Source organism: Phodopus roborovskii, unplaced genomic scaffold (assembly GCF_943737965.1).
Source record: "Phodopus roborovskii unplaced genomic scaffold, PHOROB, whole genome shotgun sequence".
In the NCBI taxonomy this organism is placed as follows: domain Eukaryota; kingdom Metazoa; phylum Chordata; class Mammalia; order Rodentia; family Cricetidae; genus Phodopus; species Phodopus roborovskii.
In genome coordinates, this window is record NW_026126578.1 from 5,894,370 (window position 1) to 5,913,367 (window position 18,998).

Below are 18,998 nucleotides of genomic sequence, written 5' to 3' on the forward strand. Positions count from 1 at the left end.
ACACATCCAGCCTCGGCATTTTTTTCAACACTTGTTGAAGGGAATGTCTTCTAAGTGCCTGGCACCTCCTTGTAAGGTGACATGCCTATAGATGAGGTAACCAAAGTAATACATGGCTGTCTGAGGCCTTGCAGCTACTTAGAGTGAACTGAGACGACAAAAAAAAAAAAAAAAAAAAAAAAAATGAGGTTGATGTTTAATGTGCACTAGCAGGTGTGCTGTGGCTTGCCATACATAGACACAAAGATAAACCAGCAGCAGACCTTGCTCTCAAATCTGTAGTCCAATGATTTAGGTACAACCCCAAAAATCTGTTATGTGGGGAATGTCCTAGTGTGTCAGACTAATGTCTCCAGTTCATGTGTCCTAGCCCCCAGCATTTTTTAGTATCTTTGATAAAGTTCTAAGTAATATAGTCAGTTTAGGGTCAAGGTAGCCACCAATAGGATGCTGGCCACTGAATTTTCAGGTCCGTTAGGCTGCCTGGGGGCCACATATTGGTACTTGGATTCAGTGAACCCCAAGAAAGCCCACACACAGACCCTATTCTACGTGACGTGTGGGCAGAAGATTGGGTATACTGAAGGAACGTGCCCAGATTGAAGAGGGTAGCTGCGACCGCTGGCTGGGCCTCTAAAGTCTGGAAGGAAGGCCGAGATGGCGCATTCGGAGCCTCATGGCAGGAGGTGGAGGGAGTCAGCGCTGAAAAGAGAATTCTATGGGATTCACTCACTGCCTCAAGAGGCTCAGTGGAGAAAGCTTGAGCAGGGGAGGATGAGGTTCTTTGGGTTTGTTTCTTGAGATGAGCCCAGCCTACTTCAGCTTCAAACGTGCGACCATCCTCCCGCCTCTGCCTACCGAGTGTCGGGACGATGTGAATGTGCCACCATGCCCTGCAAGGAAGTGGCTCCAGAGCGGGCAAGACCGAGAAGTCGCAAACCCTGAGATCACACCGAAGGCAATGAGATGGCAGAGTCCGGCCGCGGGCGACCAATCACCAGCTGCGAGGCCCGCAAGCCAACCGCTAAGACTCCTCAGGCAGACCCGCCCATTCCACCACACCCGAGTTCTCATTGGCGCCTCTCACTTTCTCCTCGGATTGGCTACCCCTAGGATCACATAAGCCGGGGCTGACATCTACTTCCGGTGACAGTGAGCTAAGACCCGGAAGAACCTCCCTGGCGCGACTTTCCAAAACTCTCGACGGCCGCGCAGGAGGAGAAGGCATGCGCCTGAGGCTCTGGGGGCGGGGTCATGTCAGAAGGAAAAGGAGGGGCCTGCTCCACAAAAAGTGGGCAGAATAGGACTTGCAGGAGAGAGGGAGACTCAAATCAAACTGGGACCGCCCTGTCACCAGACCCAGAGTCTAGGATCCCAGGTGCTACACCCTGAGGGGGAGGGTCACTCGCGAGGGAGGCCTTAGAGCTCCGGAAAGTCGGGTTCTTTGTGGACGCGACCGTGATGTGCCGGAGACAGCCATCCGAATGGTATTCGGCTCTCATCTGCCTGGCAGCATGAAGCATCGCACCCTAACCTCCAACCCGGCCCTCTGGGCTTCTATCCCGTGCCCACGCTCTGAGCTGCGCCTGGACCTGGTTTTAGCTTCTGGACAGTCTTTCCGGTGAGTGACCGCGCTTGGAAGGACCCTTGCTGGGACGCTGACCCCTCACTGCATGCCCACCAGGAATGCAAAGAATGATGGGAGTAAGAACGTTGGGAATGATGGATGAGAGGTGTGTAAGCACCGGTGGTGAGCCTGCTACCTCCTTTATGAAGTAGGTGTAGTGAGTGTGCAGAATTGTGAGGACCATGTAAAACTCAGTGGGAAAGCCTAGGGAAAGTAAGCGTGCTCTAGGTTCAATCCCCTGTCCCTTTTTTTTTTTTTTAAACTTTGTAACTTATAAGTCAGTTTTTGGGTGGGACATTTGTAAGACAGGAGGGACCTTAAAGAGCGAAAGAGTGTTAGAGCTGTCTACCGGGATGCTCAGGTGGAGGGAGCAGAGCCCTGCACACTGGAGTGGTGTGCTGGCAGATCAAGTATGGACACTGACCCAGACCGAGGAGCAGCTGTATTGCACTGTGTACCGAGGAGACAAGAGCCAGGTCGGCAGGCCCACGCTAGAGGAGCTGGAAGCCTTGCACAAGTACTTTCAGCTGGATGTCAGCCTGGCTCAGCTGTATAGCCGTTGGGCTTCCGTGGACTCCCACTTCCAAAAAGTGGCTCAGAAATTCCAAGGTGAGTGCAAGGGGTAGGAATGGTGGTTAAGTTACAGCTTAGTTTGCCATGGCTCGGCAGATAAAGACGCTTGTCATGCAAGCCTGATGACCTTGTGTTTAATGGAGAACCAACTACCAAAGGTTATCCTCTAGCCTCCACTCAGGAGCCATGGCACTCATTATGCTCACGTTCATGTACACATGATAATAAAAAATAAAATGTACTTTTTAAGTAATTAGACTAGTACTTAGTACATTGCTGCTATTGTCATAATAATGATGTTGATCACCACAGTGAATGATAAGATATGGGGCCTAATCCTGGCTATGTGTCCTGGAGCAGATGACATCATTCTGTCATTATATACAAAAAAAGCGTTTGTTCTTTGGGGCTGTAGGAAGAAAATGGACACAGAGCCCTGCTTTTGTGACTGCATTGTGGCCTTTTTTTTCCTCAGTGGAATTGGATGGTCACTCAGACCTCACAAAATGCCACAAGACTGAGAGGCCTAGCATGACTTCTCTCCCTCATTCTCCTGGGTCTCCCTGGAGCCTCTAAATATAGTGTCTGATGTGGAGGGATTCAAGGAAGCTAATCCTAAAACAGGTGTGTGTCCTACCCCTTGCATTTCTGATTTCTAGGTGTGAGGCTGCTAAGACAAGACCCCACAGAATGCCTTTTCTCCTTCATCTGTTCCTCCAATAACAACATCGCTCGAATCACTGGCATGGTAGAACGGCTGTGCCAGGCCTTTGGACCTCGACTCATTCAGCTTGATGATGTCATTTACCATGGCTTCCCCAGCCTTCAGGCCCTGGCTGGTGAGTAGGTGGGCCCCCTTCAGCATTTGGATAGGAAGACCTGTTCTGTTCTCCGCAAGCTACCAGCTCCTGTCTCAGAGGTCCCCACCATCCAAAACACTGTCTCCATCCAGAACCACCATACTTGGTCTGATCAATTCCAGTTACAACTATTCTTCAGATTTTATCCCAGAAACATCAGCACATCCCTAGTTGGATATTGACCAGTATATTCACACCTCATTAGAGAAACATCTGTACAGTGTTCAATAGCTTAGGGTTACAGGCATATGATATGAGACATACTGCCTAGATCTGAATCCTAGCTCTCACACTTATGTTATTTATCATGTGTGTGCTTCAGTTCTGAATCTGTAAAATGGAAAACAATATTACATATTCTTTCAGAATCATGAGGATTGAATAAAGGGAGATACATCCTGCATTTAGCAGTAGTTGGCACATAGTAAATAAGTAGAAATTTTAAGCTGCTGTCACTATAGTGAACCCTACTTATTTTTCCTTTAAGGCAAGTATATTGGTTAACAGATAGAAGGACTAAGCTAGGTGAAGTGCTTAGGGACTAAATAGCAAGGAGCCTGCCTTGGGTACATTCTCAAACGGGGGTATTTTTTGGTGCTAAGAAGGGTCTTAAGTTTCTGCTCTAGGCTTAAGAATTGTAAGTCAACTGGGCAGTGGTGGCACATGCCTTCTTTAGTCCCGGCAGAGGCAGGTGGGTATCTCTGTGAGTTCGAGACCAGCCTGGTCTACAGAGTGAGTTCCAGAACAGTGAGGGCTACATAGGGAAACCCTGTCTCAGAAAATAATAATCATAAGTCTTCAAGGAATTTGTTCACCTATCTAAGCTTGGCTTAACTTATTTATAGAATGAAATTTATAGAATAAATCGAAGGTGAGGTGTTGAAAAGGACTACATTTTAAAAATATGGGCACTCCCGTCTCTACCTGAGTGAGAGATCCTATCTCCACCATGCCTTTTCTTTGTGTTGGAGGGATGGGGGTTGATGGGTTAGTAGGTAAGTAGTGCTTACATGTATGTGTGCATGTGCATGAATGCCTGTGTTTGTGGAAGTCAGAGATCAGTGTCAGGTATTTTCCTCAATCTCTCTTAGTTTTTTGTTTTGTTTTTATTTTTTTAAATATGTATTTTATGAGTGTTTTCCCTGCATGTCTTCACATGTACATGGTGCACATGCCTGGTGCCCACAAAGGGCAGTAAAAGGTGTCAGATTCCCCTAGAACTAGAGTTACTGATGGGTGTCAGGCAGCATGTGGATGCTAAGAACTGAAGCCTGGTGTTCTGCAAGGGCAAAAGTGCTCTTAACTGCTGAGCCATCTCTCCAGCCCACTTAACCCCTTCTGAGCCCTTACTTCGCACCTCTCTGTAAAATGGGCAGCACAGTGGTACTGTCACTGGGACGCTTAAGCAAGCACAGCGTTCTTTGCCAGTCAGTGCATGACACACACACACACACACACACACACACACACAGTCCTTGCTGTCATTATCATTATTTATAAATTTACTTGTGAGTGCACATGTGTACAAGTGCAGGTACACACATGAAAATCAGGAAACAACTTTTCAGAAGTCAGTTCTTTCTAGGCCAGTCTCTTGTTTCTGCCACTGAGCTGCACATTCACACTGCCTGGCCTGTGAGCATCCAGCAGAGTCTCCTATCTCTGCCTCCCCGCTTACCTTAGGAGAGCTGGGATTACAGATGTAACCCTTTCCATCTGGATTTTTATGTGGACTCTGAGGATCAGACTCAAGTCATCAGGCTTATGCACAAGTGCATTTACCTGCTGAGCCACCTCAAACTTCTGCATCGGGTTTTTAGGCCATGAATGTGAGCACTTCTTGAATAAAACTAAAGAGCTCAATTGGGGATTCCTCCAGAGCAGGAATCCTCAGCCCCTTCTTCAGAGTCCAACACAGAGGAGGTACTAAGAAAGCATTTATGGGGCCAGAACTCAGGTCTTAATGCTTTTTACATCCAACTGTCCTAGAGGACAATAAATAAGGAAGAGGTGCCTAGAAAAGCATTGGGGTGGGGGATATTATACACTAGCCTGAGAACAGGAACAAAGCAAGGATACCTGACCCCTCCTTTCCTCTCTACCCCTACAGGTCCGGAGGTAGAGGCTCACCTCAGAAAGTTGGGCCTGGGGTACCGGGCCCGCTATGTATGTGCCAGTGCCAAAACCATCCTGGAAGAGCAAGGCGGGCTGGCTTGGCTGCAGCAACTTCGAGAAGCCCCATATGAAGAGGCCCACAAGGCCCTGTGCACCCTGCCAGGGGTGGGTACCAAGGTGAGGCTGTGGAGATGTAGGCCATTCCCTCTTCTCCACACTGGGAGTAGGAGAGGTGGAAACAAGGCAGACCTGAGTACCCTGGGGACAAAGGACTAGCATACATTGTATCAGAGACAAAAGCAGTGAGTATAAAAGAGGCTGCCCTTTGGATAAATTCTTAGAAAGGTCCTTATTGTCAGTGCATTTATGTGCACTACTGTATAGATGCAGAAATTTCCAGAGGAAGAACAGGAAAGTTAATACTGTTTACTTTTAGGAATACAAATGGAAAGATGTTTCTGTTTCTCATTTTCTTTTCTTTTTTTTTTTTTTTCTTGAAATTATCTGTGCTTGCAGAATGTTTTGTTGATGCCAATAGATTTATCTAGCAGACAATTGGAATTTATAATTTGTCTTTATTCTTTTTTTTAAAGATTTATTTACAGTATACTGTGTTCTGTCTGCATGTTTGTCTGCCCACCAGAAGAGGGAATCAGATCTCATTACAGATGGTTGTGAGCCACCATAGGTTTCTGGGAATTGAACTCAGGACCTCTGGAAGAGTAGTCAGTGCTCTTAACCTTTGAGCCATCTCTCCATCCTGAATTTATTCTTTATACTCCTCTGTGGCTTAAAATGAATTTTTCAGGAGCTGGATAAATGGCCCAGAGATTAAGAGCACTTGCTGCTCTTCCAGAGGACCCAAGTTTGACTTCTGGCATCCATGTCAGGTGATGTATAATCACTATCTCCCACTCCAGTCCCAGGGGATCTGATGCCCTCTGTTAGTCCCCATGGGCACCCGAACACACATCACACACACACACACACACACACACAAAGACAAGTCTTTAAAAACTAAAATAAATTTTGGTTCTGGCCACCAAGCCTGATACCCTAAGTTCAATCCCTGAGACCCACATGGTAGAAGGAGAACACTAACACCCAAATTGGCCTCTGAACTCCCTCTGACCCCAGCCCCATGAATAGATAAATATGTGCAATTTTTAAAATTGATTTTCACTTAATTTTGAAATTAAAAAAAAAAATTCTGTATATGTGTATTTTGCCTGTATGTATGTTTGTTTACCACTTGCTAGAGGAGACCAGAAGAGAGTGTCAGATCTTTTGGACAGATGGTTGTAAGCCACCGTGTGGGTATAAAGAATTGAACCTGGGTCTTATGGAAGGGCAACCAGTGTTCTTAACTGCTGAGCCATCCCTCTAGCTCCATAAACTTAAAGAATTTTTAATGGAGCCAGGCAGTGGTGTCACACACTTTTAATCCCAGCACTTGGAAGACAGAGGCAGGTAGATTTCTGAGTTCAAGGTCAGCCTAGTCTACAGAGTAAGTTCCAGGACAGCTAGGGCTACACAGAGAAACCCTGTCTCAATAACAACAAAAAAGAAATTAATGGACTGGCATTAAGCCTTGGCACTGCCTAATTTCTGCTCTGTGGTTTTGGCCAAGACACCCTTCAAATCCCCAGTTTTCTTCCTCTTTTTTTTTATTTTTTTGGGGCAGTGTTTTTCTGTGTAGCCCTGGCTGTCCTAGAACTCACTCTATAGACCAGGCTGCCTGCCTCTGCCTCCCAAGGGCTAGGATTAAAGGTGTGCACCACCACCACCTGGTTGAGTATTCTTGTCTCTAAAAAGAGTATGGTCATACCTTCTCCCCAGGTTATATGATAGTATGGCCTACACAGGTGTTCACCCAGGAACACGTCTTCCTGAAGCTATTTTTAGAAGTAATGGTAATTACTGCATATTGACTGAAAATGCAGAACAGTGTTCCCTTAGTGGAAGGAGGAAGCAGATGGCTTTGGATGCTGGCCAGATCCTGCCATTCCTTCACAATAGTTCTCTCTTTGTCAAAGGTGGCTGACTGCATCTGCTTAATGGCCCTTGACAAACCCCAGGCTGTGCCTGTGGATGTACATGTATGGCAGATCGCCCAGCGTGACTACGGCTGGCATCCTAACACATCCCAGGCTAAGGGCCCGAGCCCCCTGGCCAACAAAGAACTGGGTGAGGAGAATGTGTGGTGCTGGGGTGTTGGGCTGAGGTTGGAAAAATCTCTGCAGTCTTAATCATCTCTCCCACACTTCCCATCTGAGGATGGAGGGTATGAGGATCAATTAATGGAGCCTCCTCACTTCTAACTTAGGAAAATTTTTCCGGAATCTGTGGGGACCTTATGCTGGCTGGGCCCAAGCAGTAAGTATACCTAGCTCAGACCATAAAGGACTTCTCCCTCAGCCCTGCTTGACCCCTGGACTCTTCAGTCACCTGTTCTCATGACTCCCACTCCCACCCTCCCCCCAAATATTCTCTATTGACCCCAGCCCTGACCTCAGCATCTGCTCCTCCCATAGACTCCATATTCCTCTTCCCATAGGTGCTGTTCAGCGCTGATCTGCGTCAACCAAACCAGGCTCGGGAGCCACCAGCAAAGCGCAGGAAGGGCTCTAAGAGGCCAGAAGGTTAGGTAGGACCCAGGGGACAAATGATGTCATTGGTATCTTTCCCATTGTTCTCCACTTCTCTATCCCCACCCAGTTTCATGTCAAGAAGACTCACCACTCCCACCTCAGATGGCCAGCACCCCAAAATCAAGCAGTCAGATTTATAGCAGGAGCAAGGGGGCTGTTTGAGAAAACGGAGTGCTCTTGTTTTATCTTCCCTTTATTACAAGAAGAACAATAAAATAGAAACATTTGTATGGAAAATGCAGTGAAGAGTGAGAGGGAAGGGTGAGGAGGTTTGGGGTAAGAAACTCCCCAGTTCTGGGGTGAGGAGGAGGCAGGCTGCCCCCAACCCCTCCCATGAAAGAAACTCTGACTTCCGTGTTCAGTCCATGGCCCTGGAGCTCCGGGGTGGTGCAGGGGGCAGTTCCGAGCCTGGCTCCACACAGCAGTCTCGGCAGCAACAGCCAGCTGCTGGCCCTGTGTGGGGAAAAGAGCAAAGGTTGCGGCTGTGCATCAGGCTCCAGCTCGGACCCCAGCCTTGTGCGTCTCCATGGACCACCTGACCCCTTCCACGTGGCCCTGGTTCTTACCCCCAGCTGTCGGTGTCAGCAGCTCCCCATGGCTGGCTGGCTGTCCTTGCCCCTCCTGGCTGGTGCCCAGCTGAAGCTTCCTCATGTGCCGGACCACAGCTGTGGCATTGAAAGCTTGCTGTGGGAAGAGAGGAAGGGGACTGCTGAGAAGGCGCCTAAGGGCTCAGGGTCGGCAGGGGGAGCCCCGCAGCGATTCTGCCATTGCCAGTCCCGCTTTCCGTAGTGACTCCCAAGTCCTCCTGAGAAAACTGTAAAGCCACTAAATTATATTCAGTCTTACGTGCAAGCACGTGTGTAAAATGTGCACAAAGGAATTCATATTCCTATAACAGACACTTGGGTGTCAAGCCCAGCTCTGAGCAGGTTTCATGGTTATTCGTTTAATCCTCACAAAATTCTGTGAGGCAGTGCTTTTGCGTTGTTTCTCTTTTTAAAAAGACAGTCTTGTAGGCCAGCCTGGTCTACAGAGCTAGTTCTAGGACAATACAGAGAAACCCTGTCTCGAAAAACAAACAAACAAACAAAAAGACAGTCTTACTCTATATCCTTGCCTCAGCCTCAGCCTCCAAAGTGTTGGGATTACAGGCATATGTATGTTACACACCAGGCCGGTGAGCACTGGTCATTTGATTGAGACAGGGTCTGACTATGTGGCATTGGCTGTCCTGGAACTCACAGAGGTCTGCCTGCTTCTGACTGACAAGTGCTGAGATTAAAGGTGTATGAAGTGCAGAAAGGTTAGGTAATTTGCATACTTGTTTCTTTCATTTTATATTCAATTTGTTCACCTAGATGTCCTATGTGTCTCTCAAGTTGACCATATCCAAAACTAAACCCCCTCAAGACATGTTTCTGCTCCTAGGATTATTATCATGGTTATGGTACCACTGTCTACATTGTCCACAGCCAGAAGGTTGGGCCAGCCCTTAGCATCTCACTCCCTTAGTATGCCTCTCATCTTTGTTTTCTTGTGAATGTGCCTCCTCCTTTCGGTCATCCTGTGTTGTTCTTGCAGCTTCTGAATCAAGCCCCACTATCTGCTGCGTCTCTGACACACCCTATTGGGCCTCCCAGGCTTCATCCCTGCTTTCTCTGCATCCTGAAAGCAGATCTTTCTTCGGGATGAGTTCCTGCTTTCTGTCTTTCTGGGATCATCCTCTACGACAGTTGGGTGCCCCACTTTAACATTCAAGGATCCCAGTAGCCTTTACCAGCTTCTGCAGCCTGGGCTCTTAACAATTAGTTCCCTTAGTTCCTCCAGGTTAGTCCAGAGGGCTTAGCACTAGCCACACCCTCTTACCCTGGCCTCTTTGCATCCCTGTCAGGGAATTCTCTGTGTCTGGTTAATTACTGGTCAACCAACAGACCTTTCTGACCCTTCTTGGGTCCCATGGGCTGTATCATATGAGTTCTGGAGAGTAGACTGTCTCTGTAGAGATGGAACTCAGGGACCCTCTTTGGACTTTAGAGGTCAAAAGACCTTTGTTGAGTGAACAAAAAGAGATTCTTTGGAATACCTCCCTGGGCAGGTCCTGCATGCACTTGGTACTGGGTGCTGTGCAAGTTGAGTGTGGGGAGGACCAGGGTTAGAGGTGTATGCTGACCTTCCACTTGCTCTTGGCAAAGTTCTTCTTGATCTGCTCGCTCACTGACTGGTGGATATTCTTATCCAGAGCTGTATCTCCTGCAATCCTAGGATGGGGGTATATGGAGGTTTGCTTGTAAGGCTGAAGGCAAGCCTGGGGCCTCCAGAACCCACCCTCACACACCATTTGGAGGGAGCTCTCACCATGGGTGCTGCAAGGCCTGCTCACAGGTGAACCTCTTCTCTGGGTCTTTCTCCATCAAGTGCCGTATGAAGTCTTTGGCTGAAGCCCCAAGACAAAAGCAAAGATACAGCATGACCGTGCCTGTGGATACCCCCAAAGCAGCACTCACTCCCTCGGATCTCAGCAGGCAACAAGGCAAGACAATGAGGCCTTCTAGTTCCCTCCTTTCTTGAGAACATATTTACAGAAGAATCCACTCAGTACACTTCACACTAGTGTGTAAACCATTTGCAGCCATCACAAGCTAGTTCCTAACTGTGGCATGAAATGGAAGATGGAAATATTTATGCTGTTTAAGCCTCAGGGAAGTCAGCCTTAGGGGAGGTATTTTTGTAACTACTATGTTTGAAGACTGAATGAATGCATATAGATCTGTCAGATCAAGGATCAAGCAGAAGGGACCCAAGGTGAAACATGACCTCAGCTTCTAGCCTGGAGCTCGGAGATATGACAGAAGAAAGACAGTGGGGAGACCCTAGCGCGGAGCCCAGACAAAGAAGGCAAAAGACCCAGATACCAGAGTCAGAGATGTCATCCCAGTAAGGAGAGTCAAACTCATACTCGGCCTTCAAAATCTGTTCAAATAGTTTGGCATCATTTTCATCATAGAAGGGTGGGTAGCCACAGAGCCTGGGCAGAGAAAAATTTATCATGTCAGCTTCAAATGTACTTCAGTAGGCTTAGAGATGGAGCAGTGCCAAGAACCAGACAGGACCCACAGGAAGTTCTCTTCCTTGCCTTGCTCACTTCCGTCTGCCAGTCTAGCCTCCTGTCCTTTGAACCTACTATCCTAAGCACCTTTGTGTTTGACATTCTACCCACACATAAATTGTCTGGATACTTTGCTTCACTCAGAGCCACTCAGATGTCCCCTCCCCAAAGAGCCCTTGCCTATCTGAAATGACATCTCTCTCCATCTCCTACTGTTTGACTTTTCTTCACTGATTTTTACCAGGTGATGCTACTTTATAGATTCTCTCTGTCACCTCTTAAGGGCAGTCACATGGTTTGGTTTGTTTTCTGCTAAATCCTCGGTGCTTCCCACAGTGTACTGGAAACATGGCATCTCTTGAATGAAGCCTGTTAGGTTGTTGTTATTTTGTCTGTGTGTGTGTGTGTGTGTGTGTGTGTGTGTGTGTGTGTGTTTGTATATAGGTGTTTTGCCTTCGTGTAAGTCTATGCACCATGTGTATGTACCTACAGAGACAAACAAAGCACTAGATCCCCTGGAACTGGAGTTATGGACAGGTGTGAGCTACCGAGTGGGTGCTGGGAATTGAACCTGAGTCCTCTGGAAAAGCAGTGAGCACTCTTAACCACTAAGCCATCTTTTCATACCCCTGCCTGTTAGTATTTAGCTGGTACATATTTGTATAGAAGGAGAGGACAAAGCAGGGAACACAATTCATCACAAGCCACTCTGCCCATGCCCCCACTTACAGGATATAGGCAATGACCCCTATGGACCAGCAGTCCACCGCCTTGCTGTAGGGCTTCTGGGCCAGGACCTCGGGGGCTGTGGAGGGAAGGGGACATGGTGGTGACAAATGTCTATCCTGCATCTCCTGGCTCCTTCCTCATGCCCAGCCCCAACCTAGGGTTCTCCGCACCCACGTATCCTGGAGTCCCACAGGCTGTGGAGAGCACACTGCCTGGGTCCTCCATCTTAGAGAGGCCAAAGTCGGAGATCATGATTTTGGAGTCTTCATCCAGGCTGTAGTACAGCAGGTTCTCTGGCTTGGAGGGTAGGAAAGAAGAGAAGGGGAAGTCAGGGGTAGCCAGAGGCTCGCAGCTTCTGCTAAATCCATTAGAAGCTAGCTAGTGGGCACAGTTTTGCGTGCCTGCTGCCCCAACACTTGGGAGGTAAAAGCAGGAGGATCAGGAGTTCAGTGTGTTCTTGGCTAATATTGAGTGCAAAGTCCAGCCTGATACACACAAAACCCTGTCTCAAGAACAAGTACCAGAAGCCTGAGTCCTAGCTAGGAAAAGCAATGGGATAGACAAAAGAGGCTTTTAGGGGGTGGAGTACAGTTGCATATATAGGTAGAACACTTGCCTAGTACCATATGTATGGCCCTAGGTAAATAAGCGGTATCACACACACACACACACACACACACACACACACACACACACACACACTATCAATCTCTCTCTCTCTAGAAGGCCACAAGTTTTTAAAAGGACAGGACCAAGGGATTGTGGGAAGGATTTTCATAGACCTCAGAAGCCTTACAGAAATTCCCAGTACCACAAAAAATTTTACTTTTTTTTATCTCCTACATGGATCTTGATTAAGTACCTGACTGATTTTAACCATACCACATAACCAGCCTGGCCAGTCTGAACAAGCCCACTTTACAGATGAGGAAATTAATGCCTTTAGAGGCAGTGCTTGACCCAGCAGCCAGTTAGGGCATCGCTAGTCTTCAGACCAAAGTCTGTTATAACCCAGAGCCCGTCCATCCTGAACTGGAGGGTTTTTCTTTTCTTCCTTTTCTCTCTTTCTTTCTTCTCTTCTTCCTTCCTTTCTTTCATCCAGTTGGGTTTTTTGTTTTGTTTTCAGTTTTTTGAGACAGGGTTTCTCTGTGTAGCCCTAGCAGTCCTGGAATTCACTGTGTAGACAGGCTGGCCTCAAACTCAGATCTGCCTGCTTCTGCCTCCCTAGTGCTGGGATTAAAGGTGTTCGCACCACTCCACTTGGCTTGGACTGAAGTGTATTTCAGTGTAAGCCCCTATCCATTCCTCTGAAGCTTTACTGTTCCTCTCCTTCTCTACAAAGAGCAAATAGGATGTTCCAGTATTAGAAAAGGACATGTGTGTTGTTAAGGTAAAATAACAGCCCAGCCCACATTTCTTGTCCCTCTCTGATCTGAAATAAGGGGAGTTGGTTTAGTGGGTCACAAGAAGTTCATTTTGCAAATGTGAAACTGAGGCTCCAGTAGGGGCCAAGAGATGCCCAAGGACAGACAAGGCAGGATTGGCAGTTCTCTAGTGAGCCCCTCGGAGCTCACCTTGAGATCCCGATGCACGATGCCCAGGTCATGCAGGTACTTGACAGCGTCCAACACCTGGAAAATGAGGCGGCTGGCATCCCGTTCTGTGTAGAATCCTTTCTCCACGATGCGGTCAAAGAGCTCCCCTCCTGAAACCCTGCAGCAAGGAACAGCAAAGTCTGGCCAAGAGAGTAGGGCAGCAGGGAGAGGAGTAAGGATGGGCAGACATGCCACTCACAGCTGCATGATGAGGTAGAGGTGGCCCCCACTCTCATAGATGTCATCCAGGGCTACAATGTTGGGGTGCTTAATCCTAGGAGAAATGAGATGGTTCAGAGCTCAGAATGGCTTGCACACTCCCCAGCACTTGCACCCGGGGCAGAACACCCAAGATTGTGGAGCCCACTGGGGAAAAGCTGATGCTAGAAAATACTAACAGAAAAATAAGCACTGGGTCTGATGTCAGACAGACCTGGGCCCAGATCCTGCCTCTGCCACATGCTACTTAGGGACCTAGTATTTTACTTTTGCAACTGATGGGAATGTGACTTCTAAGTTTCCCATGTTTACACCTTTGCCAGCCTCTCTCACCCAGAGGTCACTTACTCAAGCATAGGGAATGTCTAATTCAGCTCTATTCTAGCACCAGATGTAAAGTAATTGCTTGCAATATTTGTTGAATGGAATGTCACCTCTCTGAGTCTGAATGTCTTCATCTATAAAAGTCACGTGAAAATCGCATGACATAAGGCAAACAAGGCACGTTATGACATGTGTATGACAGCATCTGCATACAGTCAGTGCCCCAGAGATGAACCAATGACATTTGACCTTGGTGGTAAGGAAAACCTGACTCTCCTGCAGACTTGGGCAAGTCTCTTGCCCTTGCTGGCCTCATTATCCCACCCACCCAAATAGAGGAAATGAAATAACCATCTCCTCTGTCCAGATAGTTAGGAAATAGGAGGCACTGGAAGCAAATGCTTGCTATAAACTTTGCAGCATGACAGGTTACCTGTCAGCATGAACATAACAGTTGGTTGCTAATTTAGTCAGTGGGTCAGCAAAATAGTCTGTTTTACTGCATGGGGGAAGGTTGGGTAGGTAGGGAGCTATGTGGGTGGTTGACCTTGTGGCCCCATGAACAGATTCATCCTCTATAAACAAGCTCTGGCATTTCAGTCTCATTTAGGAGGTTAGCACTCCCTGCCAAATATAAGTTCTTATCCTGTGAAGCCCAGAAGTCAAAGGATTTCTAAAGCAGGGGAACAAGGGTGGGTGTGTCAGTGCAGGACCCACACACTTGTGCAAGACGGCGATCTCATTCTCCATGCTGCCCTCTTTGCCCTCCAGGGCCTTCTTGGCAATGCATTTGATGGCCACCAGCTTCTGTGTCCTCTTGTCCTCTGCCAGGATTACCTCTGAGAAGGCACCCCTGTGAAATAGAGGTTTGCAAGTTGAGGAGCTAGAATCCCTTGCTCTCTCCTCCATCCCCTGTAGCCTACAGGACCACCTATGTGTCTTTCTGCACTCATCTACCCCCTGGCTCCAGAGGTGGTCACATAAGCCAGACTTAGTTGTCTGTCCCTTGGCTCAATAGCTGGTCACATACATGCCAGTTTCCTAGCCCTGGAGTGGATGGCAGGGATCTTTGGGAGAGTCTGTTTCAAAATGAAGCCAGGCTGACAATTTTTCTGATAACAGGTGAGCCAAATGGGCCTGAACTCTACCCCTGTGACATTTGATTGTGTGTGTGATTGATTGATTCTTTTTTTCTGTTAAAGTCAGTTTGAATTGTGGGTAATGCAATGCCCTTTAGAACTTCAGAATTATGTTACCTGAAAATATTTTGAAATGAAGAATTTCAGGTCTTATCCACCACAGACTTCATAAGTCAAATGCTGCATTTTAACTAAGTTCATGGGTGATTTGTATGCTCAGTGAGTTTAGGAGCCAGGGATTTATCCAAGACTCATAGCAACAAGTAAATCTATTCATACTGGCACTCACTGATCAAGGGGGATTTGCTAGGGTATTGTTTCTGTATCTATTTGCTTTCCCTGGAAGAATAAAAAGTTCTAAGTCAAAATCAACCCTCATTGTAGCATTCCAGTCACTGAGAACAACTAGAGACTGATCACAAACTGCTTTCCATTCTTGGCTCTCCAATTTGCCCCCAAACTATAGTTAGTCTTTTTATTTATTTTTTTTCCCAGATTTATTAGCTGGGTGGTGGTGGCACATGCCTTTAATCCCAGCACTCGGGAGGCAGAGGCAGACGGGTCTCTGTGAGTTCGAGGCCAGCCTGGTCTACAGAGCTAGTTCCAGGACAGACTTCAAAGCAATATAGAGAAACCCTGTCTCAAAAAACAAAACAAAACAAAAAAAACAGATTTCTATGTTACAGTTTTGCCTACATGTATGTCTGTACCACATGTATACCTGGTGCCCCACAAGGGTCAGAAGAGCTCATCAGAGCCCCTGGATGGATCTGGAGTTACAGATGCTTGTGAGCATCAGTGCTGAGAACTGAACCTAGTACTCTGCAAGAGTGGCTAGTGCTCTTAACTGCTGAGCCATCTCTCCAGCACCTATGGGCAGTCTTAAATGCCTTCCTCTGTCCTGTGAAATGGTCTCTTCCTCCTTAGCCTGTTGTCAAAGTTGTGCATTCTCTGCCCCTTTCCATCTCTTGCTTCTTCAACTCCTCTGAGCTCCAGCAGACTGCCTCTGTTCAGTAACCTGGCCTCTGAGCCTTTGCACATACTGTTCCCCTGCCTTGAATTACCATTCTTTCTGACAAGCACAAGCCTGTCCCATCTTATTTGTCAGCCCCCAGATCTCATGTCTCCTTCAGGGAGTGTTCTCTATCCAGAAGAAACTACTCGGCCTCTACAAACCCAGTAAGGGATAATATACATATACCTGCCCTTTTGTGTGTCTGTCTGTCTCTCCGGGACCAACTTGTAAAGGAAAGAAACCTGGTTTGAGCTAAATTTGGATTCCCATCATCAAAAACAGCCATGCCCAGCCTCAGTTAGCCAGACACCCACTCTTGGCAGCAAGCTGGACAAATGGCTCTTTGATTCATCTGTAATTCTTTCTCTTCTTAAGGAGTCTATGGTTGTATAGGAGAGGCCCCATCTTACCCACTGTCAGCCAAAAACAAAACGCTGGACTAGTCTGTACCATGTCACAGCTAGACTGTTGGAAAAGGGAAGTGCTTGCTGGTCAACTGACCAGAGGAACAGCACCCCAGACTCAGCCTCTCCAGCCCTCAGGCCCCAAAGTGAAGCCCTTCCCAATTCTGTCCCCAGCTCAGACATAGCTCCACCACCCCACCCCCATCCTGAGACTCACGTGCCCAGAACATCTCGGAAGTCATAAATATCCCTAATGTCTTCTGCCTGTTTCCACCTGGGGCCTTCCACTGCCCCTGGCATGGCCCACTGCCCTCCAGCCACAGCCAGGGCTCCTGGAAGGGAAATGGGGGAGAGATTGAGAGGGTCCAGCATCTCTGAGACTCTATTGCATGTCCCATGACTGTTCAGCCTACAGGAGTTCATTCATTCTTTGATGTGCTCATTGACACAGCCGTTTAGTCTTCGCTAGTCATTTGTTCATTCAACAAATTTGTTTGAGAATTCTTTTTTTTTGAGAATTCTTACGCCTAGAGAAAAACCATTCCTCGTAGCAGCAAAATTCTCAGTATTCATGCATTCCTTCACTTCTTCATTCTCCATTTTGCCTTAACACCCAAGTAAACCCTCCCCCTTGAGAGAGACAGCTGATAAGACCACAGCTAGAAGTAGCACCCAGAGGAACCCTCTGCCCAGAAGCAGTGATGCCCCAGTCTCATCCTGGGAAGGTCTGGGTGTCTCCTTTCCCTCCTCCTCACCACCCTAGCCTCTCACAAATCAGGTTTCCGGCAGCCTGGGCTTCCAGCAATATCTCAGCCACGTTTTTAAATAGCTCTTTCTCACTGTTGCCAAGGCAACATCAGCCACAGCTGGAACTCCCCAGGCCTAGCCCTCCTGACTCCTGTCTGTCCCAGCAGCCTGAAAGCTGGTCCCACCCATCCCCTCCTGGTCTGACCTTATGTATCCTGGACCTTTCCCTAGACTTCTGTCTCATCCAACAAGAGAGAATGGGGTCTCTCCCCATGTATCATGTGAAAAGTAGGAAACTGAGGTTGGAGATGGATAGGGTGAGTCCAGAATTGCCCAAGAGACACCAGCCATGGTCCCAGCTAAGCTTGCTAAGGTCAAAAGCTGTCTTCTGTTGGGGATCATTCAGAAAACAATCTCTCCACATCCAGGAATCACAGTGGGTAAGTCCAAATAGAGCCCCTCATGCCACATAGCTCTGGGAAGCTGCCCTCCTTCGGTTTCCTCTGGGAAAGATGAAAGGAAGGCACCCTAACCAGAACTGTCCACTCGTTGAATGGAACCTTGTTCCCCAAGCATTGGCCATCCATCCATCCCAGGACCAAAGGTTTCTAAGAAAAGCCAACAGTGAGTTAAAGAAGTAAAGTCAAACTCACCTGAGGGCCAGCACTAATGACACATCAGGAGTTATAGGAATCTTGAGCCCAAATACCTGCCTTCTAGACCCAGCACACTACTTACCACGGTTCCTGATTATATGCATTTACCCAGACATCAACATACATGTTCATATATACAGTCTCCCTTGCTCTCACACTTACCAGTTCATCCAAACACCCCTCACTCAGACCCCTTACCTCCAATACTGATTCCATGCACACATGAACAAGGTGGCATCAGACTCAGCAACTTCAGTCCTATGTACACACTCCAGCTCCTCTGCCCAGTGCCCTACACAGCAAACCAAGCCATAACCCTCTACCTAACTCTAAAATGCCCTCAGAACAGAACCAAATCTCCCCCAACTCTGACACCCTGCAAGTCAGACACCAGTGTGTGTGTGTGTGTGTGTGTGTGTGTGTGTGTATCCATCCTTGAACACCATATGCAACAAAAAATGAATTCCCAGACACCCTTACTCAACTGAAGCACATGCCTGCTTCAGAGAACCCCTCACATACCCTCCCCCACCTACACTTCCAAATGCCCACGCCCTTCCAATCCGGCCTAGCGTGCTCCGACAAACACGCGCACAGGCAGCGCTCCAACCCACCCTGCTCTGACACCCAGGCAGCATCCCTGGAGGTCACCTAGCACCTGATGGGCCTGGCACAGAGGTGAGAAAGGCCCAGCCCTATTCAGGCCAGGGGCCAGATGCCCCTCCCACCCTTGGGCTTCAGTACGCTGTGGCTGGGGCTCCCAGAGAGGCACAGAGCAAGGCGGACCCCAGCTGTACCTGTGGCTGCCCCGCGTCAGGGCTGGCTGGCTGCGAGGGCCGAGGTGGCTGGTGAAGAGCTCCCACCACCGCGTCTGTGCCTGGTCAGCCTGCCTGCTCGGTCGCTGGCGCTTGACTGGGGCTCGGCCCGCCTGCGGCTCTGATGTCAATGGAGGAGGAGCCTGAGGGACAGGACCTGGGGATTGGGAGTTGAGGGGACGCGCACTCTCAGACTGGAGAAGGTCCCCAAATGGTTCTACTACAGCTCCTGCAACATGTTTCCTTGCCCCTTGGTCTTCAGCAGGACTCTTGTCAGCGGAGACAAGTGAGGTTCAGAGATGTCTTGAAATCAGCAGTTGGTCAGAGGCAAACGGTATTCGAACCGCCATTTATGAAATGCCAGAGGCTGGCCAGTTTGAGCATGGAGTTGCTTTCAGAACAGTTCTGGTACCTCCCTTAGGG

The 18,998-nt window shown here is 48.2% G+C and overlaps 2 protein-coding genes across 2 annotated transcripts; one reads left to right on the forward strand and one right to left on the reverse strand.

Moving 5' to 3' along the window:
• The first annotated feature begins 1,419 nt into the window (after positions 1-1,419).
• Ogg1 (8-oxoguanine DNA glycosylase) lies at positions 1,420-8,063 on the forward strand. Its single transcript, XM_051203574.1, has 7 exons — positions 1,420-1,621; positions 1,989-2,236; positions 2,860-3,039; positions 5,171-5,352; positions 7,212-7,362; positions 7,502-7,551; positions 7,733-8,063. Exons 1-7 carry the CDS (start codon positions 1,485-1,487, stop codon positions 7,820-7,822), a joined length of 1,038 nt encoding a protein of 345 aa, XP_051059531.1. The 5' UTR covers positions 1,420-1,484; the 3' UTR covers positions 7,823-8,063.
• Positions 8,004-18,681, reverse strand: Camk1 (calcium/calmodulin dependent protein kinase I). The gene is made up of 12 exons (XM_051203572.1): positions 18,558-18,681; positions 16,575-16,689; positions 14,521-14,652; positions 13,456-13,530; positions 13,236-13,374; positions 11,832-11,958; positions 11,662-11,737; positions 10,739-10,851; positions 10,182-10,260; positions 9,997-10,084; positions 8,393-8,510; positions 8,004-8,279 (listed from the first exon to the last, which is right to left on the reverse strand). The coding sequence occupies exons 2-12, from the start codon at positions 16,655-16,657 to the stop codon at positions 8,185-8,187; spliced, it is 1,125 nt and encodes a 374-aa protein (XP_051059529.1). The 5' UTR covers positions 16,658-16,689; positions 18,558-18,681; the 3' UTR covers positions 8,004-8,184.
• Positions 18,682-18,998: the final 317 nt, after the last annotated feature.